At 53.0% G+C, this 26,760-nt stretch overlaps 1 protein-coding gene across 1 annotated transcript in view; it reads left to right on the top strand.

Annotated features, from left to right (window-relative positions):
- SPTA1 (spectrin alpha, erythrocytic 1) overlaps nt 1–17,187 on the top strand; it is a 45,063-nt gene extending 27,876 nt beyond the window's left edge. The window contains exons 30-50 of the mRNA XM_055121194.1: nt 112–215; nt 887–1,078; nt 1,274–1,403; nt 1,845–1,982; nt 2,322–2,426; nt 3,253–3,461; nt 4,151–4,271; nt 4,705–4,826; nt 5,499–5,631; nt 6,011–6,109; nt 6,848–7,010; nt 7,672–7,748; nt 8,545–8,754; nt 10,248–10,544; nt 11,356–11,468; nt 13,150–13,201; nt 13,765–13,952; nt 14,798–14,851; nt 15,585–15,731; nt 15,936–16,080; nt 17,052–17,187. Of these exons, the coding sequence (XP_054977169.1) occupies nt 112–215; nt 887–1,078; nt 1,274–1,403; nt 1,845–1,982; nt 2,322–2,426; nt 3,253–3,461; nt 4,151–4,271; nt 4,705–4,826; nt 5,499–5,631; nt 6,011–6,109; nt 6,848–7,010; nt 7,672–7,748; nt 8,545–8,754; nt 10,248–10,544; nt 11,356–11,468; nt 13,150–13,201; nt 13,765–13,952; nt 14,798–14,851; nt 15,585–15,731; nt 15,936–16,080; nt 17,052–17,177 (2,925 nt within the window). The 3' untranslated portion in view covers nt 17,178–17,187. The remainder of the gene's footprint in view (nt 1–111; nt 216–886; nt 1,079–1,273; nt 1,404–1,844; nt 1,983–2,321; nt 2,427–3,252; nt 3,462–4,150; nt 4,272–4,704; nt 4,827–5,498; nt 5,632–6,010; nt 6,110–6,847; nt 7,011–7,671; nt 7,749–8,544; nt 8,755–10,247; nt 10,545–11,355; nt 11,469–13,149; nt 13,202–13,764; nt 13,953–14,797; nt 14,852–15,584; nt 15,732–15,935; nt 16,081–17,051) is intronic.
- The last annotated feature ends 9,573 nt before the right edge of the window (nt 17,188–26,760 follow it).

The following is a 26,760-nucleotide window of genomic DNA, read 5'->3' as shown; positions in this document are numbered from 1 at the left end:
AGGGGGGTGGGGTAGCCCAGCCCCCCTAACTGGCCTCTTCATGTCACCCTAGGTCCTGGGTCACAGCAGGCCATAAACTCTGGCCTCTGGCTGTTCTTTCTCCTTGTCCAGGAAAAGAAGATCACGGAACTCGAGCACTGTGCTGAGCAGCTCATCGCTGATGACCACTATGCCCGCGAGGTTATTGCGGCCCGACTGCAGCGTGTGCTCGACAGGTGCGGCCTCAGGAAGCCTTGGTGAAGAGGAGATAGAGGGGATGCTGAGCGCTCCTCATTGCTGGGTGCCCAGGGCTGCTTCCACATGCAGGGGAACTCCGGCCTGGACCCAGAGGTGACAGATGCAGCCGTTACCTCAGAAGTCACCGGGGAACATGGCTCTCATGTCGGGAATAAGACCCAGTGTACACAGTGTAGACGGAACCAGGTTGTGCATAGGATCCAGCACCCACAGTGTAGAGAGAACTGAACTGTGCATGTGACCAAGCACCCACAGTGTAGCTGGGATTGACATATGCATGAGGCCAGGTACTCACAGTGTGAACCAGACCGAACTGTGCATGACACCCCGTACACACAGTGTAGACAGAAACTGAACTGTGCATGACACCCAGTATGCAGAGTGTAGATGGGACTGAGTTATACATGACACCCAGCACCCACAGTGTAGATGGGATTGAACTGTACATGACACCCGGTACCCACAGTGTAGATGGGACTGAGTTATGCATGACACTCAGTACCCACTTTGTAGATGGGACTAAACTGTGCATGACACCCAGTACCACAGTCTAGACGGGACCAGGCCTTGCAGCCATATCGGTGCTGAGCTTGACTGTACGAAGGCAGGTCATGGGGCAGGAGAGTGACGGAACGTTCTCCCCCGACAGGTGGAGGGCTCTGAAGGCACAGCTGGCCACTGAGCGTACGAAACTGGGGGACTGTGCTGACCTGAAACAGTTCTACCGGGACCTGGAGGAACTGAAAGAGTGGATCAGCGAGAAGCTGCCCACGGCCTGTGATGAATCCTACAAAGACCCCACCAACATCCAGGCAAGCCCTGAACCCCGAGACAGCAGCTGGTGGGAGGCAGGAGGAGGGATGCGGGAGGTGGGTGTTTGAGTGTAGGAGGGAGGTTGTCCCTGGGCTGGCTTAGGCGGAGAACATGGTCCCCTCCCCGGGACTGTGAGCTCCTCTGGGTTCATTGCTTGGTTAGGCCAGAAAAGTCCCCCTCCGTCCTGGCACGAGGGCTATGCTGTACTTGTCCCCGTGCAGAGGAAGTACCTAAAGCACCAGACCTTTGAGAACGAGGTCCACGGCCGGGCTGAGCAGGTGGAAGGGCTCCTCAACTTGGGGAACTCCCTGATTGAGCGGAGAGCGTGTGACGGCCAGGAGGAGACCGTGAAGGTGGGTCTGCATGGGGAGGGGGAAAGGAGCAGGGGTGGGGAGAGACCATGGAGGTTGGTTCTGCAAAGGGCGGGGCTCCTAGAGCAGGAGGACTCTCCACTCCTCCCCTGCTGCCATGCAGGATGGGACTCCAGGCCCGCAGCTCATGACTGTCCCTTCTTGCATGGTGGATGGGGCCGGTGATGCTCAGAGCTAGCCTCTGCCGGCACACCAGGGCCCAGAAACTAGGGCAGTGCCCCTGCTTGCTGAGTTTCTGCCCCACCGCGAAGGTCTGAATGTGACTCTTCTAACACCCTGCACCTGCACCCTTCCAGATAAAGCACACCTTTAGAATAGGCGGCCTTTCAATATGGGCAGCTCTGACTGGTTAGTACGTCCATCCTTTGCGAGTGGCCAAGAACTCTGGCCCTGCTGACCACACTGTCAATCTCTCTTGGATAGGGGCAGCTGGAGGAGCTGGAGAAAGAGTGGGACCACCTGCTGGAAAGAACCATCGACAAAGGGCAGAAGCTCAACGAGGCCAGCAGGCAGCAGAGGTTCAATACCGGTGTCCGGGACTTCGAATTCTGGCTGTCAGAGGTGAGGGTCCTGGGGAGTGGGACACTCAGGGCTGGACACACATGGTCACTTGCCACCTGACCACCAGCACATTCTGAGATGTCCGGGGTGGTTGGTTGCCTTTGTGTGCGAAGAGTCATTCTCAGTGAGCCCCTCCACTAGGGGGTCTGACCCACTGCACACGCAGGCTATGTGTGGCCCACTGGGACCTTCAGGTACACTCACCACCCATGTGTGCCGAAGCGGTGAGAGGCTGTTTGTGCTGGGGGGAGATGCAGATTCATACCTGACTCCTGCCTCCGGCCTCACTCTCCTGAACAGGCCCCATCTGTTGGCCTGACTGCCTCTCCCTAACCACAGGCAGAGACCCTGCTGGCCATGAAGGACCAGGCCAGGGACTTGGCTTCAGCAGGAAACCTGCTCAAAAAGCATCAGCTCCTGGAGACGGAGATGTTGGCGCGGCAGGTAAGAGTGGGCCCCCTGCCCGGGCTGAAGGGCTGGTCTGGCATCCCGCTCCTGTCTCAGGGGACCGTGAGAAACCACACATGTCCTCCATCAGTGGCCACTCTAAGTAGGCTGAAGCCATGAGCTACACAACTCCTGGATCTGCCCATCAGTGTCTATTCGACTGAAGACTCTTCGATAGGAAGGAAGCAAATCTGAAAAGTCCCTTTGCTCACTTACTGACAAATACCTCTGAACTCATCATGCTCCAAAGCTGTGTGCAAGTTTCCTTCCTAATATTAGAAAAGTGCTCAGAAGGGACTGTGTGGAGGGAGGTCAGCCGTGTTGTGTTTGCACTTTGGACTTTTGTGTAGAGAATGTTGGCTGCTCTGGGCAGAGGCAGTATTAAGTGTTCAGAACTGATAATGTGATGGGTTTCTTTGCAGCTATCCCCGGGACAGGATGTCAGAGTCCCTCCCACTGGGGTCAGCACTGGAGGCTTTGCTCTGGGATAGCTCTAGAGGGTGAAGTTAGGCAGGACAGACCCAGGAGATCTGTTGTGTTCACCTGAGAATGTGGCATCTTCAAGGACGCTGTCCACATGGGCCAGACAGAGCTTCTATGGGACATCCTGTGTGGCCCCCAGAGCTCACCCAGCAGCCCTGTTCCCTGGTTGAGCGGGGAAGAGCAATGACACAGGGGAGGAGTGTGTGTAGGACACAGCTGCTGCCAGGCTGCCCATACGCTGCCCTGGCTGCCTAGCAAAGAGGCTGTGATGTTCAGTCCTCCCCAAGGCACCCCTGCGGGCAGAGCCCTAGACACTCACTTCATCCACTGGGTTTTCCAGGATGCGCTCGAGGACCTGAATGAGCTGGCTGCTGAACTGCTGTCCAGCGGGACCTTCAACACTGAGCAGATAGTGGAGAAGAGGGATGCGGTGAACCAGCGGTTCCTGAACGTACAGGACCTGGCCTCTGCCCACCACGAGAAGCTGAAGGAGGCCCATGCTCTGTTCCAGTTCTTCCAGGACCTGGACGATGAGGAGTCATGGATCGAGTACGTATGGCCACCTGGCCCACACCTCACGAGAGACGGTCCTGTCTGGGGTCTCTGACTGTCCATGCTGGGCTGGTTTCCCTGATCCCCGACACTGAACTCACCTGCTGCCGCCGCTGTATCACTTCGTGGACTTGGTGCTGGAAAACACCACTGACGCTCACAGGGACCCATATTCCTGCACTCCCGTTTGCCCAGCGCATATGGACCTACTGGTCACACGGATGGCATGTGTGCGAGGGGTATTTTCTAGAAAGGAAGACTAGTGTGTTCTTGAGCAGACAAGGGAGATGCCTGGGGGAACAGGCAGAGGGGCTGTGGGGGCCGCCTAGGGCCGCATCCTTACCTGGCTTCACTTGGCCCTTCTGCATCGTGTGTTCCACCAGAACCTTCGGGTCCCCACACCAGAGGGTCGTCAGTGCCTTCCGCTCCAAGCCTAGCACCCTTTGACAGAAGCTCATTCCAGGGGCTGGAGTTAGTAGGGCGTTTGCCTTGCACACGGCCAACCTGGGTTCGATTCCTGCATCCCACATGCTCCCCTGAGCACCGCCAGCAGTAATTCCTGAGTGCAGAGCCAGAAGTAAACCCTGTGCATTGCTGGGTGTGACCCAAAAGCAAAAATAAAAAAGCCTCATTCCAAGGTGCCGTCTGATACCTCACTGTAAACCCCATTTCCTTCCTCTGTCGAGGGAGAAGCTGGTGCGTGTGGGCTCCCAGGACTTTGGGCGGGACCTGCAGGGCGTCCAGAACTTATTCAAGAAACACCGACGGCTGGAGGGGGAACTTGTCGCTCATGAGCCTGCCATCCAGGTAGGACTCCCGAGACCCTTGGGCCCACATGCCCCCGAACCCGGTAGGACTCACCTGCTTGAGACAAGAAAGGCAGAAGAGAGTCCCACCTGGGGACACAGATGAGAGGGACGTGCCCAGCTAGCCTTGGCCACAGCTGTGTGGTGTTGTGGACTTTGCTTTTTCCCGGGTAGGGGCACAGGAAGCCCCAGGCCACTGCTGGGAGCTCGGATTCAGGATGTGGAAGAACCATCTGGGGGTTGAGCAAACTGGCACCATGGCCACTCTGCGCACTGGGGTTGGGGGACACAGGATGCCTGAGACCCCAGAACACTGCAAGTGGAGTGATCTCTCCTGTCTCCCACTTCTTGGCCCCCTGAATCCTTGGGGTGGTGGATGTCTGTAAGAGGAGAGGTTGGGGACAGTGGTGACGGGGGCAGGGGGTGTTCCCCAGAACGTGCTGGACATGGCGGAGAGGCTGGGGGACAAGGCTGCCGTGGGCCGAGAGCAGATCCAGGAGCGGCTGGCTCAGTTTGTCCGACACTGGGAGGATCTGCAGGCGCTGGCCCAAGCTCGGTGAGTGGGGAGCAGGTGCTGAGGGCAGGGGCTGTGAGCAGCAGAATCTGGGTCCCGGCGCCCTCTCCTCTCCACCTCCCTGCTCAGAGGCGCCTCTGACTCCAGGCAGCAGGAGCTGTGCTGGGAGTCTCCCTGGTGGGAGGGGGGCCCTCCTGGGCTCTTGGGGAAGAAGACCCAGCTGCATGGGGCTGCTCATCAGCGTCCATTTGACCGCAGACTCTTCGATAGGAAGCAACTCTGAAAAGTCCCCTTTGCTTGCTTGCTAACAAATACCTGTGAACTCACCATGCTCTGAAGCTGTGTCAAGTTTACTTCAGAGCATTAGAATTGCCAAAGTGCGGTGCAGATCCCACTGCCTTACCAGCCCCCCCCTCCATCTTGGCATTTCCTCTGATGGGTTGGGGACAAAGTAAACCATACATTGTTTAAGTGACCAGTTTGCACTTTCAAAGACCCTAAAGGTCATACACACTCTCTGGGGCACGACAGAGACGAGGGTGTCCTCCAGAGTTCTATTTGAGACCAGGGTCACCTCCTTTGAGGGGCCGCTGCCAGGGGTCAGGATTAAGGGTGCCCTGGATGGCTCTGTCTTGGGCTCACTGACCCGTCCCGGTCTCCTGCTCACTCACTCACACGCTGTCTTGTCCCCACTGTGCCACCTTCCCTGAGCAGGGGGCAGCGGTTAGCCGAGTCCCTGGAATTCCTGCAGTTCATGGAGAGTGCAGAGGAGGAGGAGGCCTGGCTCAGTGAGAAGGAGGCTATGGCAGGCCGAGGCGATTCCGGGGACACGCTGGCTGCCACACAGGTGAGCAGGGTAGATGCTTCTCCCCACGGGGAAACTCTCCTCTCGGGGTCGCCGAGAGTCAGTGTGTTGGCAAGAGACCAGAGCGCTGCTCCAGCCTGGAATAGATAGTGGCCACCATAGAAGCAAGTGGCAGGAAGGGTCTGGAATCACCAGAACAAACAGCCTGTCTCCAACGGGCCATGTTACGGACTCTAGACAGCGTCAGGAACAGGCTTGGGCTCGGGCATGGCTCCCAGGGCTGGAGCACTTGCTTGGCATGTGTTGGCCCTGGCACCGCGTGGTCCCCCGAGCTGGCTGGTCCCTGGAGATAGGTCTTCAAGGGAAACAGCGTGGGCGGGGCAGGGGGCTAGTGGCCAATTCCCACTGGCCTTCTCTGCAGAGTTTACTGAAGAAGCTCGAAGCCTTGGAGAACGACTTTGCTGTCCATGAGACCCGTGTGCAGAGTGTGTGTGGCCAAGGAGAGGACATTCTGGGCAAGGTGAGCCCCTTCCAGGCTGCAGGCCCTATGCCGTGTGGAAGGGGATTGTTGAAACCCAGGCCGGAAGTTATGGTTTGCATGGCCACGCCCACATGGCTTCTGAACCTCTTCTGAGCAGTTCCGCTGTCCTCAGAAAATCATTATCTATCCAGAGCTTCCTGTTGGTGCCTTCTGGCCTTTCTGGAACCCTGGTTGACCCTCCTTCTCTTACCCTGGGGGAACACAGTGTTTGTCAAGATCTTGTCGCTGGCCTTGGGCAGCCAGCGCTATGAGAATCAGAAGAACCCAGCATCCCATATGGTCCCCCGAGCACCGCCAGGAGTAATTCCTGAGTGCAAAAGCCAGGAGTAACCCCTGAGCATAGCCGGGTGTGACCCAAAAAGCAAAAAACCAACAACACACAAAGAATCAGAAGAAATGCCTTAGGAGCACTCTAGTGAGGACCCTTGCTTGTCACTTCAGAATCATCCTTTTGTGTAAATGCTGGTTTTTCTGAAGCCCCATTTGCCTTAGTGCTGTGTCGAGACAGAGACAGAGGCGATTCATGCCTTCTAGGTGGACACATTCAAGCGGACAATGTGCGGGGCCGTCCAGAAGGGGGCGGAGTGACCAACTGGGGAGTGGGTAGGGCGTAGAGGGGGAGAGGGACGGCCTTCCCAGGGCCCTTGAGCACACCACCCCTCCTGGGCGCTCACTGACCACTGCCCCCTCACCCACCCCCGGGTTCTCATGTTCCAGGGAGACTCTCAGCACCAGGACAAGATTTCTGCCAAGATGCAGGCTCTGAAGGCCAAGGCTCCTGCTCTGTCCCAGGCGATTGCAGCCTGGAAACTGCAGCTGGATGATGATTACGCCTTCCAGCACTTCAGCTGGAAGGCGGACACGGTGGAGGCCTGGATCGGTAAGAGGGTTAAGCCCAGGAGCCCGGGAAACGCTGAACCCTCCCTCTTACAGAACCTTGCAGGCCTTCTCGCTCACGGTGGGGAAAGATGGCACTTTCACCTTTCACCTTCATCCCCCTGAGACGTAATCACACCTACACAGAGATACACATGTTTCTGCGTGTGCACCCTACACATGTGTATGTGCGTGTGCATATGCACACAGATGCACATGGGCACAGCACCACCGTTCTGAGCACACATGCTGGGAATGGTGAGTGTCCACGTGACCATCAAAAAAACATGACATCAAAAAGCGGGTCATGGGGCTGGAGCGATAGCACAGCGGGTAGGGCATTTGCCTTGCACGCGGCTGACCCGGGTTCGATCCCCGGCATCCCACATGGTCCCCCAAACACTGCCAGGTGTAATCCCTGAGCATCTCTGGATGTGACCCAAAAAAGAAAAAAAACACACAAACGTGGGGCATGGCAAGTGCCCGGGGACACGAGTGGCTTTAGAATCCCGTGCTGGCCACACTTTCCCAGATTCCAGGGCCCGACTGCCAGGAGCCAAAGCTTCTCCCCAGTGTCCGAGGCGCTGAGGGAAGCAGCGAGCCTTCCCTGATGCAGAGCTCTGGCTACCTGCTGCCTCTTCTGACACGCTCTCTCTGCTCCTCAGCTGAGAAGGAGGCCAGTCTGAAGATGGGGGGCAACGGCACAGACCTGGATGCCTTCCTCACCCTCCTGGCAAAGCAGGTGAGCTCAGCCCCCCATGGAGAGCTGTGAGGAAGCACCTGCTCTTGCTGAGCACAGTAGCCACCCTTCCCTGGTTCTGGGCTGTGGTCTCTGGGCCCTGGGAGCCGCCTCATCCTCTCCCTCCTGACAAGGATGGTTTTCTGGTTTCCTCCAACACCCGCCAGCTCTTCCCACCCATGTTCTAGGTTTATGGGGAACCTAGAGGGAAATCCCCAGAGCAGTTTGGGCTCAGCTCCTGGCTCTGCAGCTCTGAGACATGGACCCGGTGGGCCCTGGGACGTGCAGCTCAGGGATCCACTAGAACCTTGAGGAGTCATGCAGGAAGGGGGGGCCCTGCTTTTCTGCTGATGCTCATGGCCTTAGTCATGCTCCCTGTGGTCCAGAGCCAGTCTGTCTCTTTAGTGCTGGGGGGTCTCCCTTCCCTCTGAAGCTGTGCCCCCACAGGGGACTCCCACATGCGCCTTCCAATCCCTCTCAAGGGGCCGTGCTCGCACTCTGACCCAGTGGAGAAAGTCACTCTCCAAGGTCTCGCAAGCACCGACTCCCTGTTGGCCTCTCCAGTGATCCCGAGCTCGGCACCTGCTCAGAGCTGCACGTGTGCTGGTGGCCTGGCTGGTGTGCACGCCTCTAGGCATCCAGGTGGTCCTTCCCAGCAGGAACTCACGGTGGCCTGTGGCATGCTGAGGCCTGCCCAGATCCCGGGCGGAGGGATGGGTCAGGTTGCATTCAGTCTGAGGTGTGTTGTGTTCCCAAACCTGGTTCGTCAGTGCTCAGCTACTCTGTCTTTCTTTCCCAGGACACACTGGATGCCAGCTTGCAGAGCTTCCAGCAGGAAAGGCTGCCTGAAATAACGAACCTAAAGGACCAGCTGCTGGCTGCCCAGCACCACCAGGCCAAAGCCATTGAGGACCGCCACGCCGCCCTGCTGCAGCGCTGGGAGCTCCTGCTGGTGGCCTCCGCCTCCCACAGACAGAAGCTACTGGAGAAGCAGCTGCCCCTGCAGAAGGTGCGACAGAAAGAGAATGGTGACGCGTCCTGACGGGTCCACCTCCCAGCCCAGGGGCCCACAGACACATGGTCCCAACTCCTGTTTTGGACATCACGGACAACTGAATGCCCTGGAGATAACTAGCAGACCAAGGGTGTGGGTGTCCCTCTTTAGTCACCTGTTTCACAATGACATATTGATCCTGATATTAACAATTTCCGGGCTGGAGCGATAGCACAGTGGTAGGGCGTTCACCTTGCATGCAGCCGACCCAGGTTCGATTCCTCCACCCCTCTCGGAGAGCCTGACAAGCTACCGAGAGTATCGCGCCCGCATGGCAGAGCCTGGCAAGCTACCCGTGGCGTATTGGATATGCCCAAAACAGTAACAATAAGTCTCTCAATGAGAGACATTACTGGTGATGGCTCGAACAAATCGATGACAACGGGGTGACAGTGACAGTGACATTAACCATTTCCAATTAACTGTTAATTAACAACATCAGTAATAATAATAATAGTATTATTATTTCAGTAATACAATAATAATACAACACAATACAATAATTATTTTATATGCAATATATTATATACATTGTATACATACAATATTCACATACACATATTTCATTCTATACATATACAATGTACATTCTATATTATAGATAAAATATAATATAATTTATAATAAAATATAAAGCATAGCACTGCACTGTGGCACTGTCATCCAGTTGTTCATCTATTTGCTTGAGTGGGAACCAGTAATGTCTCTATTGTGAAACTTGTTGTTACCGTTTTTGGCATATCGAGTATGCCATGGGGAGCTTGCCAGGCTCTGCCGTGTGGGCGAGACATTCTCAGTAGCTTGCCGGGCTCTACGAGAGGGACTGGAGTATCGAACCTGGGTTGGTCGCATGCAAAGCAAATCCCCTACTCACTATTGCTATTGCTCCAGTCCAATACAACATAAGAATACAGAATTGTTATTATTATTAATGCACTAATAATACAGCGGTTGGGTGTTCGCCTTTCACGTGGCTGACCCAAGTTCGATTCCTCCGCCCCTCTCGGAGAGCCCGGCAAGCTACCAAGAGTATCGAGCCCGCGCGGCAGAGCCTGGCAAGCTACCCGTGCGTATTGGATATGCCAAAAACAGTAACAATAAGTCTCTCAATGAGAGACGTTACTGGTGCCCGCTCAAACACATCGATGAGCAATGGGATGACAGTGACAGGGACAGTATTATATGTAATAGGACGATATTAGTAACAACATTGACTGCAGTTTCCTGGGTTCCGGGAGGAGCCAGGTTTAGAATAAGAGAGTGAGGGTATTGAGAGTGACTCCTGGGCTTCTTAGCACGACCGCCCTCAGCAGTCCCCACCCACAGGTGCGCCGGTGGTTCCCAGGCTCCCACACTGTTCCCGTATTTTCCCTGGAGACCAGACCATGGGCCGGTTTGCTCCTGTGGGGATGGCGTTTGGGCAGCAGGGGCTCCTTTCTGCTCTGTAGGCCCAGGACCTATTCATGGCATTCGCACACCAGGCCTCGGCTTTCAACAACTGGTGTGAGAACGCTGAGGAGGACCTGAGCGAGCCTGTGCACTGCCTCTCCCTGAATGAGATCCGGCAGCTGCAGAAGGACCACGAGGCTTTCCTGGCCTCCCTGGCAGGGGCCCAGGCTGACTTCAACCACCTGCTGGAGCTGGACCAGCAGATCAAGGCCCTGGGTCAGCCCTCCAGCCCCTACACTTGGTTAACTGTGGAGGTACTGGACAGGATCTGGAAACACCTGCCCGAAATCATCAAGGTAATCCCTCGTGTGGCCTCATTTTTTTTTTTTTGCTTTTTGGGTCACATCTGGCAATGCACAGGGGTTACTCCTGGCTCTGCACTCAGGAATCACCCCTGGCGGTGCTCAGGGGACCATATGGGATGCTGGGAATTGAACCCGGATCAGCCACATGCAAGGCAAATGCCCTACCTGCTGTGCTATAGCTCCAGCCCTTTGTGTGGCCTCATTCTTGTGCTTCAACTGGAGTGCTTTGAGAAAGGAATGGACATCTCATGACATCATATGGGGACAGCCATCATGGACCAGAACCAAGGGAAATGGGGCCTGTGTTTTCTCGCATATACAGGCAGGCTTGCAGGCACTGGATCAGGATAGGGCAAGCTGACTCAAAGCAGCTCTCAGGATGCACGAGAAACTCTTGAGCTTGTTCCTTTGTTCAGTCTGTATAACCCCGCCGCCTGCACTGTTTTCTTTTCTTTTTTGCTTTTTTTGGGTCACACCCGGCCATGCACAGGGGTTACTCCTGGCTCTGCACTCAGGAATTACTCCTGGCGGTGCTCAGCGGACCATATGGGATGCTGGGATTTGAATCCGGGTCGGCCACGTGCAAGGCAAATGCCCTACCCGCTGTGCTATCGCTCCAGACCCCATGCACCATTCTCTTTTTAAAAAACACCTTCACATGCTTTTTTGTGGGTTTATCTTTAGCATCTTTTTTTGTAATATTCTTGATCGTGGACAGTAAGGGGAAAAGCTGATCCCAGGAGCTGGTCATTTCGTGATAAATGAGTTTCTTATGCACACCATGTTTGGCTTGGTCTTGTAGGAACGGGAGCAGGAGCTGCAAAAGGAAGAGGCCAGACAGGTGAAGAACTTTGAGATGTGCCAGGAGTTCGAGCAGAATGCTAGTGCATTCCTTCAGTGGGTCTTGGAGACCAGGTGGGCCAAACCCCCACACTCCCTGTCCCTGTACCAATGCCCCATCAGCAGAGGGTGTAACACACCTGTGCCAGCAGGTACGGATTCTCAGGTCTGGCTAGCTCTGTGCTAGGAAAGGGCTGCTTTTTGTATCCACTTCTGCCCAAAGACAAACCCGCCACCCTGCCCATCCATGACTTGCTGTGTTCATTTCTTCCTGATGCCTATCATCAAGGCCAGGCTTATGGGTCAAAACACTTTGCTCTGCACAAAGAATTCTGTATCTTGGGTTGGGGAAAAAATGGCTCAAATGACAGGGAGCACTTGCTTTGCATGATGGAATCCCAGGTTTTATACCCAGTACTATGTAGTCATCTCCACACAGAGCTGAGAGTAGCCCTCAAGCACTGCTGGGTGTGGCCCCTGGCATGCAAAGCCAAGCAAATCTGTGTATAAGATTCTCCATCCAGAGGGGCTGGAGCAATAGCACAGCGGGTAGGGCATTTGACTTGCATGCGGCCGACCCGGGTTCAATTCCCAGCATCCCATATGGTCCCCTGAGCACCGCCAGGAGTAATTCCTGAGTGCATGAGTCAGGAGTAACCCCTGTGCATCACCGGGTGTGACCCCCCCAAAAAAAAGTTTAAAAAAAAAGATTCTCCATCCAGAGCAGCACCGACTGCCTGTGACTGAGTGTCACCAAGTGTGCACAGGCTCAGGAGATGTGTTTCCCTGGCAAATGGGAGACAAACCTGGTGTGAACACCCAGTAAGGTTACTGAGACTGATGAGAACCAAGGACATAGTCTGTGGCTGTTGCTTTAATCAAATGCAAAATATTCTACATGTCAGATGTCATGGGACCGGGAAATGTGGAAGGTGTTACGGGCTAGGAGAAACTGTCCAAGCTGGTCAGTTGTCCTGTAGGTGCCGGAAGTGCAGTTTTGAGAATTCATGTGGGGTGTGACCATCTGTGATGGAGCGGTGGGCTTGTCCCAGACAAGGGTGTGCCATTCATGAGCCCAGAGATCCTGGGAGACAGAGGCCAGGGGGGCACAGCTTAGAGGTACTGCTAGTCTAGATTCCTGTGCCCAGCCTGTGCCCCAAGCCCCGTCCCTGATTTATTTGTCCCAGAGCAGGGGCTGAGGGTTACTGAGCTTCTCAGGGGGACCCTGGGCAGAGCAAGGTGTTTCCTTACAAAGCATCCAAGTGTCTTATACACCTGGACAAGCAGTATTGTGCGTGCTTACTAACTCACATTTCCCTTTTGTCTCCTCGGACTCCTGCCTGGACCACCATGCCCAGGGCCTACTTCCTGGACGGGTCAGTATTCTGCTCTCGTGTCTGCTGTGCTGTCTTATCCGGGAACCTCATGCTGAGGCCACCTAGACTGGATCAGCTCAGGAGCAAAATTGGGCTGGGACCATGAGCCAGGCTCTCGCCCAGACCCGGCCCCCCGCCAGGTGGGGGCCTGCTGGTGGCTGTTTCCTGCCAGGCAGAGTAGAGGCCCCTTTGCGGAGCTGAGCTGTCTCTGGGAGTGCGTGTGGGCAGAGGCTGGGCTGGCTCCCAGAGGAGTCTTGGCAAGTGGGGCTACGCCAGGGCAGGGGTCTGTGAGGACTGGGAGCTGTTTCCTCTCAGGGCACCTGTATCTCTGTCCAAAGCGCTGGCCTCCGAGAGTCATGTTTTTCTCTCTTCTTCATTAGGTCTTTGCTCAAAGAAACAGGGACGCTGGAATCTCAGTTGGAAGCCAATAAAGTGAGTTGGTGTGCATTCTAGAGATGAGGAGATTATACAAGGAATTCAAGAAGGGGCTGGAGTGATAGTACAGCGGGTAGGGCATTTGCCTTGCATGCGGCCAACTCAGGTTCAATTCCCAGCATCCCATATGGTCTCCTGAGCACCGTCAGGAGTAATTTCTGAGTGCAAAGCCAAGTAGTAACCCCTGTGTATCGCTGGGTGCCACCTAAAAAGGAGAAAAAAAAATAAATTCAAGAAGCCACTTCAGTGCTCTTAAGATACTTTAAGCTGTTCCCCATCCTGAGTGCCTCCCTATCCTGAGGGGCTCCCCATCAGGAGCCCTCTGTCCTGAGGGGCTCCCTGTCTCGAGATGCTCCCTGTCCTGAGGACCTCCCTGTCCTGGCTCCCAGGGCTATGAAGCCTGGGGTTCACACAGGCCCTCCCCTCAGACCCACGTCTCTGCCTCCTTGTTCAGAACACTGGGAGAATGCAATTAGGGGACCCCTGCTCAACTGTTCTTTTTATTCTGCATGGGAACCAGTGTGGGGCTGGTTCCCGATCTCTCTCATCTGTCTTTCCAGAGGAAGCAGAAGGAGATCCAGGCAATGAAGCGGCAGTTGACCAAGATAGAGGACCTGGGGGACAGCCTGGAAGAGGCTCTGGTCCTGGACCTCAAGTATAGCACCATCGGCCTGGCCCAGCAGTGGGACCAGCTGCACCAGCTGGGGGTGCGGATGCAGCACAACCTCGAGCAACAGATCCAGGCCAAGTAGGAGGGCAAGGAGGTGGGCGGGTGTGGGGGATGCCGAGTGCCTGGGGGAAGGGAGTGGGGGCCTCACTGCTGGGGGAGGGTGCTGGGCTGGAAGCAGTTTCTTCCTCTCCTCTGACCACAAAGGACAATTCTCTGCAGGGGAGTCATTCTAGACCCTGGGATAATAGTCAGCTGTCCACTCTTCATTAGCCCCTCATGTGGTGCCCCCCCAAAAGGTTTCATTGGAGAATTCCTCTAAAACACAGTGTGGAGACCCTAGGGACAGTCCCAGCTGGTAACAGCCAAATCCATCCCTTTCTCCGTCCATTCAGATCATAGTGGCTCAGGTCGGGGCTGGAGAGATAGCATAGTGGGGAGGGCGTTTGCCTTGCACGCAGCCGATCCGGGTTTGATTCCCAGCATCCCATAGGGTCCCCCGAGCACCGCCAGGATAATTCCTGAGTGCATGAGCCAGGAGAAACCCCTGTGCATTGCCGGGTGTGACCCAAAAAGCAAAAAAAAAAAAAAAAAAAGTGGCTCAGCTAGGACAGGGCCAGCTACTACATCAGGATGTGGCAGACTTCTCCTCAGAGCGTAGTCAGTGAGGTGGCCAGGAGCTATGTGGCTCAGGGGTGACCAGCTGTGTGCTGGGGTTACCTGCTGGTGCACTGATCTGAGGGGTGTTTCCTTGGAGACTCTGATCCTCAAGCTCCTTGTCCTTTGGGTATGATAAATGCTCTTGAGTGGTTTTGTTCAGCTCTGCAGCATTGTGACATAATTCACAGCTCATGGACCTAAGAACCCCTCCCCCTGGGCACTCGGCCTCTGTTGAGTATTGGGCTCACATGTGCTTTCTCTCTCAGGGATACCATCGGTGTGAGCGAGGAGACCCTCAAGGAATTCAGCACAACCTACAAGTGAGCATGGCTTCCATTGCTGCTCTGTCCTTTCTAGACCTTTCTCATAGATCTCTGAATCACAGGGTTCCCCCCACAGTGGCTCAGTGGGATCTTAAGCCAGTATCTGGACAGGATGGCTGCAACCCTGGATTTGGGGGGCTCTGTTTTGGGGTATAGTTTCCATTTTCTTTGTCTTCAGTTCCTTAAGTCTTTAGCTGCTTTCCACGTGTTGTGGTGGAGGTCTTGAGGGAGCATCTATAGATCTCAACTGGATGAGGGCGTTTGGTTCTTGTGGACTTCATGAGAATGACTCCTTAGTACCTACTGTGAATGGCACAGCACACACCATAGTGTAACTGCACATGCAGTTTGGGAAACATCCCAGCTTCAGAAATGCTTGCTTTAGAAATGTCCCTCACAGCTGCAGCAAAGTTAATAGCCCTGTCCTTGGGCACACACTGGCTGCAGCTGGTGCAGCAAATGGGCTGCATGTGCTGGGACTTTTTTTAGCGCCTTTGGTTCCTTCATATTTGGTCATGAATGAGAAGAGATGAAAGAGCTGCAGCTCTGGCTTTTGAGGCCTGGGTCCCGGCATTCACATCTCCGGAGAAGCTGCAGCTCTGCTCTGCCGAGCCATGTAGCCCCTGGGCTCCCTCACCCCCCCCCAGCTGCTCTCCCCTTCCCCATGTGGCTCTCCTTCCCATCCCGATGAAGCTGTGCATCAATCCTAAGGGCCGTGCTTCTCCCTCAGACACTTTGATGACAACCTGACGGGGCGTCTGACTCACAAGGATTTCCGCTCCTGCCTGAGAGGCCTCAACTACTACTTGCCCATGGTGGAGGAGGGTGAACCCGAGCCCAAGTTTGAGAAATTCCTGGACGCCGTGGACCCGGGAAGGTAGGAGGGCCTTGCCCTGCAGTGGGGATGCAGGAGTGGGCAGAGTGGGCTGGACCACTGGAGAGAGACCACAGAGCCAGGAAACTCCGAGAGTGGGGCTGAGGTCTGGTGCAGGAGGTGGGGATGGGAGCAGCTTGTGACTCGGGTTCAGAGGGATGGCGACTCTGTCTGGGGAGCTGAGGGTGCCTGACCCACTGTGCACAGGAAGGGCTATGTCTCGCTGGAGGACTACACCTCCTTCCTGATCGACAAGGAGTCAGAAAACATCAAGTCCAGCGATGAGATCGAGAGTGGATTCCAAGCCTTGGCAGAGGGCAAAGCCTACATCACTAAGGAAGACATGAAGCAGGTGGGGGTCCGTGTGCCCGCGCTGATGTGCTTCACCCAGTCGCCACCCCAGTCTCCTCACCCCAGGACTGCCCCCCTCCCCCCACACCTACCCTCTGTCTGCTCACCCGTCTCTTCACCCCAGGACTGTACCCTCTTCTCCCACACCTACCCTCTGTCTGCTCATCCCGGTCTCCTCATCCCGAGACTGCCTCCTCTCCCTCCTCATGTACCCTGCTGCCCACGCTAGTCTCCTAATCCCAGGACACTGTCCACTGTGTCCCACTTTCAGATTAGACAGGCTTCTATTTGCTCTGCTCAACACTTTGATTTGACTGAGCAGGCGTAATCAGAAGACATGGTTTTTGTTTGTTTGTTTGTTTGTTTTATTTTATCTTATTTTTTATTTTTGGGTCACACCCAGCAATGCACAGGGGTTACTCCTAGCTCATGCACTCAGGAATCACTTCTGGCGGTGCTTGGGAGACTTATGGAATACTGGGAATCAAACCTGGGTCAGCGCATGCAAGGCAAACGCCCTACCTGCTGTACTATTGCTCCAGCCCGTTTGTTTGTTTTAAACTTTTTGTGCCCACCTGGTTTTGTTCAGGGGTTACTCCTGGCTTTGCATTCAATAATTACTCCTGGCAGTGCACAGGAGACCATGTGGGTGCCAGGAATTAAAGGCACTTTGGCCATGTGCAAGGGTAGTGCCCTTCCCGCTGTGCTATCACTCCGGCCCCTCAGATCGGAAGACCTGGATTCAAATCCAAACTTTCACTCAGCTTGAAGGCTATTTCTGACGCTGTGTATTTAGGACTTGTAAGAAAGTGCGGCTGTGTCCCTTAGGCTGATCTGCTAAAACTTAGGTGATGAGAAAGTGCTATAGGGACAGGATTGGCTTCTTCTCGAAACTTCTTGCTCCTCAAGTTCAGGGTGTATGAGAAGTGTGGCCCCTGGTCGTGGTGACCCTGTTTTCTCTTTTGGTTTCAGGCTTTGACTCCCGAGCAGGTGGCGTTCTGTGCTTCGCACATGCAGCAGTATGTGGACCCTCGGGGCCGAGGCCACGCAGCTGGCTACGACTACGTAGGATTCACCAATTCCTACTTCGGCAATTGAGAGCAGCTCTTTTTATGTTGGTGTTGCTATGGGAAGTCTTGGATGTGTTGATTTGGGCTCAGTGGAGGGTGGCAGAAGGTCCGGTGTGGGTTTCCTCATTGACCTTCGTGGCAATCACCAAAGCCCAAGTCCTGGTAGGAGTGGAGTGAAGGGGTTCTACCTTCTGGGTCTGTCTTTACCTTCTGGTTCTACATGTAGTTATTATCTTGAGTTGACTATAGAAAAAAATTGATAATTTCCTTTAAAATATTATTTGGGTTTCTTGAGGGAGAGCCCAGTGGGCTATAATATATGCTTTGCATTCTGGAGACTGGATGTGATCTGATGTGTTCTGCAGTGTTGCATGATTACCAACTGTATCCCCTGTATCTCAGAGAGAGACTTAAAAGCAAGCTCTCAGAAGAGAGTGATGCAGAGAGTCTCTTGTCCGCACGCCTGGCTGTCTTCCCTGGGGCCCCTCGGAGGGGATGGGCTCCAGCTTCCCTCCCCACCCCGAGCAGAGCTCCCGGCAGCCGAAGACCACTGGAACCTAGCTACAGCCATGCTGGAGGCCCCTCTCCACAGGTTCGGACAGGCCTCATGCATGAAGGTACCGGCAAAGGAACCCAGGTGTGTGTAATCCCATCAACGGCCAACATCCAGAGAGACTTAAAAGCAAGCTCTCAGAATAATAACTTTAGCCTACTTCTTCCTCTGGGAGAAACTGGCAATCTTCTGAGAGTTTCCTGCCCACATGGGACAGCCTTGCAAACTTCCCATGGTGTACTCATATGCAAAATCCAGTAACAAGCTGGATCTCATTCCCCTGACCCTGAAGAGCCCCCAGTGCAACATCGTTAGGAGGGCCGAATCGAGAGAGACTTCTAAAATCTCAGGGAAAGGATGAAATGAGATGTTACTGAGCCCGCCCGAGAAATCGGTGATTAATGGGATTTTGTGATTCATGATTTTCGTGATCCCCTGTAAAAACCCAAATACACTTACTTACTTACTACAAAGCACTTACTTTTAAGAATTTCTTTTTGTGGGGAATTTGGAATGAGGTATTGTTACTGGGTTGGGTCCAAGTGGCCGAGAGCTTGGTGAGTCAGGCCAGGGCCGGCAGAGATGTGACCCCCAGGTACTCGGTCACCCAGAGTTTCTCTTGGGCTATGGGTCCCTCAGTCAATTGACATTGAAGATATTTGATTATCTTCAATGTGGTGGAAACATTCCTTCTGTGAAACGGAACCATGGAAAGGAACAGCACAAGGATGGTGATCTCTTCATACTCGGTAGACATCTACTCTGTGAGGTACTGGGTATATAGCCCACGAAGTGCACACTGCAGCCCTTTGAGCTAACTGCCCAGCCCACAGCTGCTCAGCTCTGCAAGAGTATTTCGTCATCTACATTCCCATTATGGCTGGGATGGGATTCCTTAGGCTTTCTTTTAATTCAGGACCCTGAGCAACTTGATTTTATTGTGGATCTATATAGTGCTTGATTTTCAAGGAATTACAGTGCTTGTCTGTGAGGGACATCTTTCTAGTGAACACTGACCTGTTTCATTTCCTCTTGAAACAGACATTTAAACTCCCTTGAGTGCCCAAGCACTAAAAATAAAATATACGGACACCCTGATTAGCAATGTGGGTATAGAGTTCTTATCACTTGCAGGATAATATTGGCCAGTCCTTTCTCCTCCACCATGAGGAGCTTAAGTTTACTGTAAGTAACACTCATCACAAAGCTCCTGAAGTGCTCCCATTCATATTTAACTTCCCTTTGTACTGCTTCCCCTGTCTGTTAATCGTTCATCAGACCCTGTGACTTGTAAAGTCAGTCTTCAGAGATCTCTGGACTTTGTAAGTGAAATACTGATTTTCTCTCTCCTTTATGTCCCTTTTGTATAGACACAGGAAGACAGTTGATGCTATGCTCTTGTTACTTGAGAGTTCATTGACTCCAAATAATATTAACTCTGGGCATCTGTCATATAGGCCTTCTATTTTTATGGAAATTACAATACCTGTTGGGCGATTTAACTTTTGTGGAGAGGTTTTGCCACACCTGGCAGTGTTCAGGGACCTACAGGTCCACACCCAGCCTTGTAGTGCCAGGGATTGAACTGAATCAGGGCTGGGGCTATTCTCCATCTTTGCCTTAACTGCTTTACTATCTCCCAGCCCCCTGATTCTTTTATTCAAGTGGAGCTTTTGTGCCAGACCCACGGATGCTCTGTGAACCCTGTGTAGTGCCAGTCATTGAATGGAAGGCAAACATATAAACCCCTGTACTATGTTCCTGGCCCTCTTTTTTGGGGGCATGAATTTTTTTAAAGTAAAAAAAATAATTACAGGGGCTGGAGCGATAGCATAGCGGGTAGGGCGTTTGCCTTGCACGCGGCCAACCTGGGTTCGAATCCCAGCATCCCATATGGTCCCCTGAGCACCGCCAGGAGTAATTCCTGAGTGCAAAGCCAGGAGTAACCCCTGTGCATCGCCGGGTGTGACCCAAAAAGCAAAAAAAAAAAAATAATTACAGTGGATTCTGAGTACTTTATCACATCTATTTGGAGTCAAATATTAATGTATCAGTGACCCAGAAGTACAGTGATGTGTTCCTTTATAAAATGAATTAATAAATATCAATAAGAATATTTTAGGGAGAAATTCATACTAAAGGAAATGCAGGGATGGTAATGGCGACTGCTGACTCTCTGACTGATGCAGACGGTCAGAGGGATGGGAGAGGCAGCACTGGAGCTGCTGAAGTGGCGGCAGCGTTGTCAAAAGACAACGGCATCTGTTATTTTCAGAATCTTTTTATCCAGATTTTGCTCCTGGAGACAGGAGTGATACCATTTCTTTTTGATCACTAAGTGGAACCTCTTTTGAAAGAAGCCTGTGTTATGATGCTGTGGAATGACATCAAATTTTGGACATAAGGCCCTTCATCTCTTTTTTTTTGCCGCATCTCACCTCTTGAGATGTGGACTTTCATGCTTTCCTGTCTAGTTCTGGGATGTGTGTGGCTCTCTCCACCCTTAGAGAAGCCCAGTTCTCTCGAGAATGACACTCTCCACTCTCTCCCACTTTCTCTTCCTCCTTCCCTTCAAAACCTCCAAATAACATCTGTTTTACTGCTTGTCTACTCCTGAAATTCCTTTCTGCAAGGCGAAACAAGAATCCCGAGAACCCTGAGTAAAGTCTGGAAATGGTTCCTCCTTTCCTGCAAAGAGCAAATCTTTGCTCCAGCCTGAGTCCATGGCTCCTGGAAGAATTGGGTGTGGAGGGATCAACTCCCGTGCCTGGCAGACCAAGCGGCCTTCAGGTGTGGCCTGACGCCCACCTTATGGGACTGGCAGGGCTCAGCCCGGGCCAAGCAGGGGCTCATCACAGACTTTATCAGTCCCAGGCTTCCCAGCGGGTCCCGGGTGGCAGAGACGGAGTGGGAGAAGGTGACCATCTTTCTCTCCTCCCGACTCACTTGAGGCACCTGTGGGGTCCACTGACATCACCTTTGTCTAGAATTTTCTGCTGGAGGTGGGGGTTTGATCAGATACCGTCACAAAGGGCCAGTTCTGAAGTTTCCGGTGAGGTGAGTCTCCTAGTCTTTGTAGTTCTTTTTTATAAGTAGATTTTTTTTTTTGCTTTTTGGGTCCGACCCGGCGATGCTCAGGGGTTACTCCTGGCTTTGCAGTCAGGAATTACTCCTGGCGGTGCTCAGGGGACCCTATGGGATGCTGGGATTCGAACCTGGGTCGGCCGCCTGCAAGGCAAACGCCCTACCCGCTATGCTATCGCTCCAGCCCCTTGATTGTAGTTCTTATCTCACTGAAGTCTGCCACCTCTGTAGGGGTCCGGCCTTCTCTGGGTCTGTTACCAGTGCCAGGTGAAACCTCAGTTGGCTTTTGCAACTTCAGGGCTATCAGATATTATTACTTCCCAGGAGTTTTATAGCCATTGCCTTGGGATGGGCCCTTCCCTATCTGCCTGCCTACATCATAAGTACTGGGCTGCATTGGATTGATAATACAGTAGGTAGGGTGCTTGCCTTGCATGTTTGATCCAGGTTTGTTCCCCAGCACCCTATATGGCTCCCTGAGCACCACCTCGCAAGAGTAATCCTTGAGCACAGAGCCAGAAATAAGCTCTGAGAACTGCTGGGGTGACCGAAAACAAAAAGTACCCAAAGTATTGACTGGAATAGTAGCCCAATTAACTTGACTTTTAATAAAGAACTAAATTGTACAATTGTAGGGAGCCATTTACAGAGCTTGGCTCTTATCTTCTGATTAAACAGAGGCTTACTTAAATTCCTGTAGCAAGGTTGCACTCCTGATCTTACTGATCTTATCCTATCGCCATTTGTTTATCACTAGCTAATGCCCATGCCACACCCTGCATTTTACTACTGTTTGTATTGGGGGTCCCGGCATGCATACCATACCACCTCCCCCCAGCAGAGAGGGATAAAAACTGCAACTGCCATAGAATAAACGCTCTCTCTCTCTCCTCCTCCTCCTCCTCCTCCTCCTGGCTCTGCGTCTGTTCATTCGGCTGCGTCCCCTTCTCAGTCCCACGAAGGGTCCTCCTTGCTGGACAGGATGGGACCCCCACACCTGTCTACATCATAAGTACTGGGCTGGATTGGATTGATAATACAGCAGGTAGGGTGCTTGCCTTGCATGTTTGATCCAGGTTCCCCAGCACCCTATATGGCTCCCTGAGCACCACCCCGCAGGAGTAATCCTTAAGCACAGAGCCAGAAATAAGCTCTGAGAACTGCTAGGGTGACTGAAAACAAAAGTACCAAAGCATTGACTGGATAGAAGCCCAATTAACTTGATTTTTAATAAATAACTAAATTGTACAATTACTTCTTTTTGGGTCACACCCATAATGCACAGGGGTAACTCCTGGCTCCGCACTCAGGAATTACTACTGGCGGTACTCGGGGGACCATATGGGATGCTGGGAATTGAACCTGGATCGGCCGCATGCAAGGCAAACATCCTATCTGCTCTACTATCACTCTAGCCCGACAATTACTTCTTTAGTGGGTTCACTGTATTACTGTCACTGTCATACCGTTGTGCATCAATTTGCTCAAGCAGGTACCAGTAATGTCTCCATTGTGAGATTTGTTGTTACTGTTTTGGGCATATCGAATATGCCACAGGGAGCTTGCCAGGCTCTGCCATGTGGGTGGGATACTCTCGGTAGCTTTTTGTTTCTGTTGTATATTTCTCTTGGAAGCCACCGAGAGAGATATACAACAGAATCAAAAACCACACTTTGCATTAAAGATTTTGTGTATATTTAGCATTTTATGTAGCATATACTTAAGATTATTTAAGCTACAAGGACATTGGGTCTACCTTATCATTACAATTTTTAATTTTCAGTAGACTTATCGATCTTTATAAAAACCATACATGTGTTCAAACTTACCTAGTCGTGTATGTTAATCATACACAACTTGGAGGGGCGAAGGAGCACCTCTTCAGTGCTCAGGACTTACTCTTGACTCTGTGCTCTGGGGACCATCCAGTTGGAGACTGAACATCAAAGCAGATGTAGGCAGGTAGACAGGGAAAAGCTCTCAGCAACAAAACTTAGGTCAACAAAACTTCTGGGAGGAAAATTCTAGGCTGATCTTAGAAAAGACTGATCTACCCTGTGGATTCAGAAAACAGATCTGATAAGACCTTCAGCAGCGAACCCTGAGGAAGTTGGACCCCTCCCCATGAAGTTCCTCAAACCCTCTTGGACCTCTCCCTTATTCTGATTAAAATGTGATCCAGCCTCGAGAAGATTCCAGAACTTCCTGATCAAGAAAACCAACAAGAGGGGCTGGAGTGATAGTAGAGTGGGTAGGGCGTTTGCCTTGCACACGTCCAACCCGGTGCCAATTCGATTTCCAGCACCCCATATGGTCCCCCGAGCACCGCCAGGAGTAATTCCTGAGTGCTAAGCCAGGAGTAACCCCTGTGTGTCGCCGGGTGTGACCCAAGAAGCAAAAAAAGAAAAAGCAAAAAAAGAAAACCGACAAGATCCTATAAAAGACACCTTGAGGGGCTGGAGGGGCATTTTCCTTGCGCGTGACTGACCTGGGCTCCTTGTCCTTCTCTTGCTCTCTTCAGGTTCAGAAACAAATAGATAGGGGTAGATAATGATCCAATTTCTGAGAACCAGATGTATCACTGGATCATTCCAACAACTGAAATTTGATGCTTTGGGAGGAAAACAAAAGAGCCAAATTAGTCTTGGGGTGGAGAAGAGGACTTCTTGGAGAAAAACTGTGTGTGTATGTGTGTGTGTGTGTGTGTGTGTAGAAGAAGGGCAGCACTGGAGTTCTAGGAAGGCACGAACAGGAATGATGACCAAGGGAGGGAGCTGCTAGCTGTGTGGATGCTGAGACCACAGGAGGAGGAGTTGGGATGGACAGAAGGGTGAGAGAGGAGTGAAGTTCTCCATGTCTTCTCTCCTACCTTCTTTCTCTAAGACTGACCAGAAGTTAGGAAATGACAGCTTTCATAAGGACACCTGCTGGGAACTAAGCCAGGGAGGCAGAATCAAAGGACAGTTAAAGCTGGTCTGGAGCTTAGGGACAAAGCAAGGACTCTGCATGGTGGAGGATAGTCCTCAGAGGAAGCCCTCAGCGCGCCACAAACCAGGGCGGGGTCTTGTCACACCAGAGGTGCTTTTCACCAGAGTTGAGAAGTGGGCCCCAGCAAACTCACCCCTTTCTTGCTTTAGAAATATATTTACGGGGCCGGAGCTAGAGCGCAGCGGGGAGGGTATTTGCCTTGCACGCAACTGACCTGGGTTCGATCTCCAGCATCCCATAGGGTCCTCAAGTACCGTCAGGACTAATTCCTGAGTGCAGAACCAGTAGGAATCCCTGAGTATCACTGGGTGTGACCCCCCCGCCCCCCCCCCAAAATCACATTTACAAAAACCAAGTGAGAAAATGTGCATAGAAAGTTTTATGCTGTCCGAAGGGGAAAGAGCAGAGGGCTAGGGACAACATGTCCCCAGGGCTATGCTGACTAGCTCCTGAGGGTGCTAACCAAGCTCTCCACCCTCTAGAGAGGCAAGATTCCTAGTGTGCAGGGAAACCTCTGGAGCCCCAGGAAATCCCCCTGAGGGATCTGCTAATTGGAATGGGACCTGCTCCCCATAATTTGTCCCTTGGAGAGGCAGAGAAGAGCCTTTTTCTGGGGACCCAGCTGCTGGGATCAACACTCTCCTGGGAAGCCACCCAGTCCACAAAGGCAGAGAGGGTGCTGGCAGGGAGGATTCAGAGCCTGCCTGGAGGGCTGGGCTGGGCTTCCAGCCTCTCTGCAGCCTGCAGGGCTGCCCCATGCTAGGGAACAATTTCCTCTGGGCAAAGGGGGAAGAATCCCAAATCCTTAGCACTTCTAAATTAAGAAATCGGAATAACTAGGCAGGAAGTAGCCAAGCTTTAGGCTTTGGGGAGAATGTGGATCTGCTTGAATACCAAGACCCTGACACTGAGAAAGGTCTTTCTGGAGTTCCATGGGCTGTGAAATCATCGTGATTTCTGGGCAGAGCCAGAGACGCACTCTGATCTGCACCTGAGGCTGATCCCAACTGTCCACACCTGCCAAGGGCAGTGTGCCCACAGACGGTGAGTCAACAGGACTCTGACTCCCTCAGTCCCTGAGCAAAGGCAGGTGTGCAGACACTCCAACTGTCGGAGCTGTCCGTCTCAGCCCTGCACCCACCCTGGGCTTCCTGCCTTCCCTGCTCCCCACCCCCCATCCTGCTTCAGATCGGTGGGTCCCGAGAGGGGGCTTGGAGGGACCCACGGGTGTCTTATGTGAGGCACGGAGGAGAGAAACAGTCACTTTCTTCCAATCCGCCTCTGCCACCCGGGGTCCAGGGGGTGAGGGTTCTTGTCTCACTTCCCAGAAAAGAACTTCAGGAGTAGACAAGCAGTGAAGTAAAGCAGATTTCATTTGGAGGTTTTTAAGGAAGGGGAAGGAGGGAGAGAAAGTGAGAGAGCAACGTACTGAAGAGAGAACCCGGGCTTCTGAGAGCAGCGAGAGCCCCTACACACATGCCAGCTTTAGATAGGAAAGCCCCCTCCTCAAGAGGGGAGATGCAGGCCACACATGCGGGCACAAGCAGTACTCGGACTCAGGTAGCAAGTTTTTCCCGCTTGCCCCCAGGTGGGGTTTCTCAGACCCTAGGTAAGAGTCTGTTGCTAGGGAGGTTACCAAGGGGAGTCCTCAGTGGTCTCTGAAATTCCTTTCCTGGCCTTTTGTTCCTGCTGGAGCTTCTGTCTGAGGGCAGGAGTCTGGGCTTCTCTGGGTCTGTTGCTGACCTGGTGAAAGTCTTATCAGGCCTTAGTTCCTGTTTTCTACAAAGTTGGCTTTCTGCAACTTCACGGCTACTGATATTACTATTTCCTAGGAAATTTATTGTCTTGCTTGGTGGGGGTGGGGGCTTCCCTATCTACCTTCCTGCCTACATCCCTTTCTCCCACCTCCTTCAGGGTCTGGCTCCCCCTGCCCCACCGGCCCCGCCCTGCTGTGCTGAGGCAGGTCCCGGAACAGACTTCTCTCCATCATCCCTTCCTTGCAGGGCTGGAGAGCGGGTGCGGGGGAAGGAGGGGACGCTTGGCTGTGCATCCTCCTCCTTTGGTCTGCTCCCCTCCTCCCTCAGAGATGCAGGGCAGCGACTTCCCTGGAGTGAAAAGAGGGAGTGGGAGCCCAGAGTAGGGGGCAGAGGTGGACCCTGGCTCCCGTGGACTAGGGGCAGGGCGCACAGTGCCCTTCTGAGAGGTGCTCAGACCCAGCTGCCGACTTAAAGGGAGAGCTCTTAACTGTGCTCCCCTGGGCCCCCTCCGCACTCCCTCTGCTCCCTCCTTCTCCCTGTGTAATCCCTCCATGCTCCCTCGGTGCTCCCCAACAAGTTTCCAGTCATGCTCCTTCCTTGCTCCCGACCAGAACCATGAGAGGAAGTGATGTCGGTGGGCCCCACGGGTGACTTAGGTGAAGCAGGGAGGAGAAAGACGGTCACTTTCTCCCCAGCCGCCTCTACCACCTGGGACCCAGAGTTACTGGGTTCTTGTCTTCGCTCGTGGAAAAGAATTTCAGGAGTAGACAAGTAGTGAAGTAACAAATTTTATTTTGAGGGAAGGAGGAAAGGATAAGTGGAAAAGAAAAACAGTAGGAGTAATGCACTCAAGAGAGAACGTGGGCTTCTCCAAGGGTGGAAGAAGCTCTACACACATCCAAGCACTGGACATGGAAGTATGAGAGTACACATCTCAAGAGGGGAGATGCAGGCGACACATGTGCTCGGCCACATGGGCACAAGCAGCACATGGGCTCAGGCAGCATATGCGCGCGCTTCCTTTGTTCACGGTGTCTTTTATAGGGTCTCTTCAACCTGCCCCCATGTGGGGCTTCTTCCCAGGTAAAAGTCCGTTGCTAAGGAGGTTACCAGGGAGGTTGGGAGTTGTGATGGTCTTCTTTAGGCTGGATCATATTTTAATCAGATGAAGGGAGAGGTCGAGGGAACTCGGAGGAACTTCATGGGGAGGGGTCCAACCTCCTCAGGGT

The sequence above is a fragment of the Sorex araneus genome, chromosome X (genome assembly GCF_027595985.1).
Source record: "Sorex araneus isolate mSorAra2 chromosome X, mSorAra2.pri, whole genome shotgun sequence".
Taxonomy (NCBI): Eukaryota; Metazoa; Chordata; class Mammalia; order Eulipotyphla; family Soricidae; genus Sorex; species Sorex araneus.
Note: the sequence above shows the minus strand (reverse complement) of the source record. Positions and strands in the feature narration are given on the sequence as shown.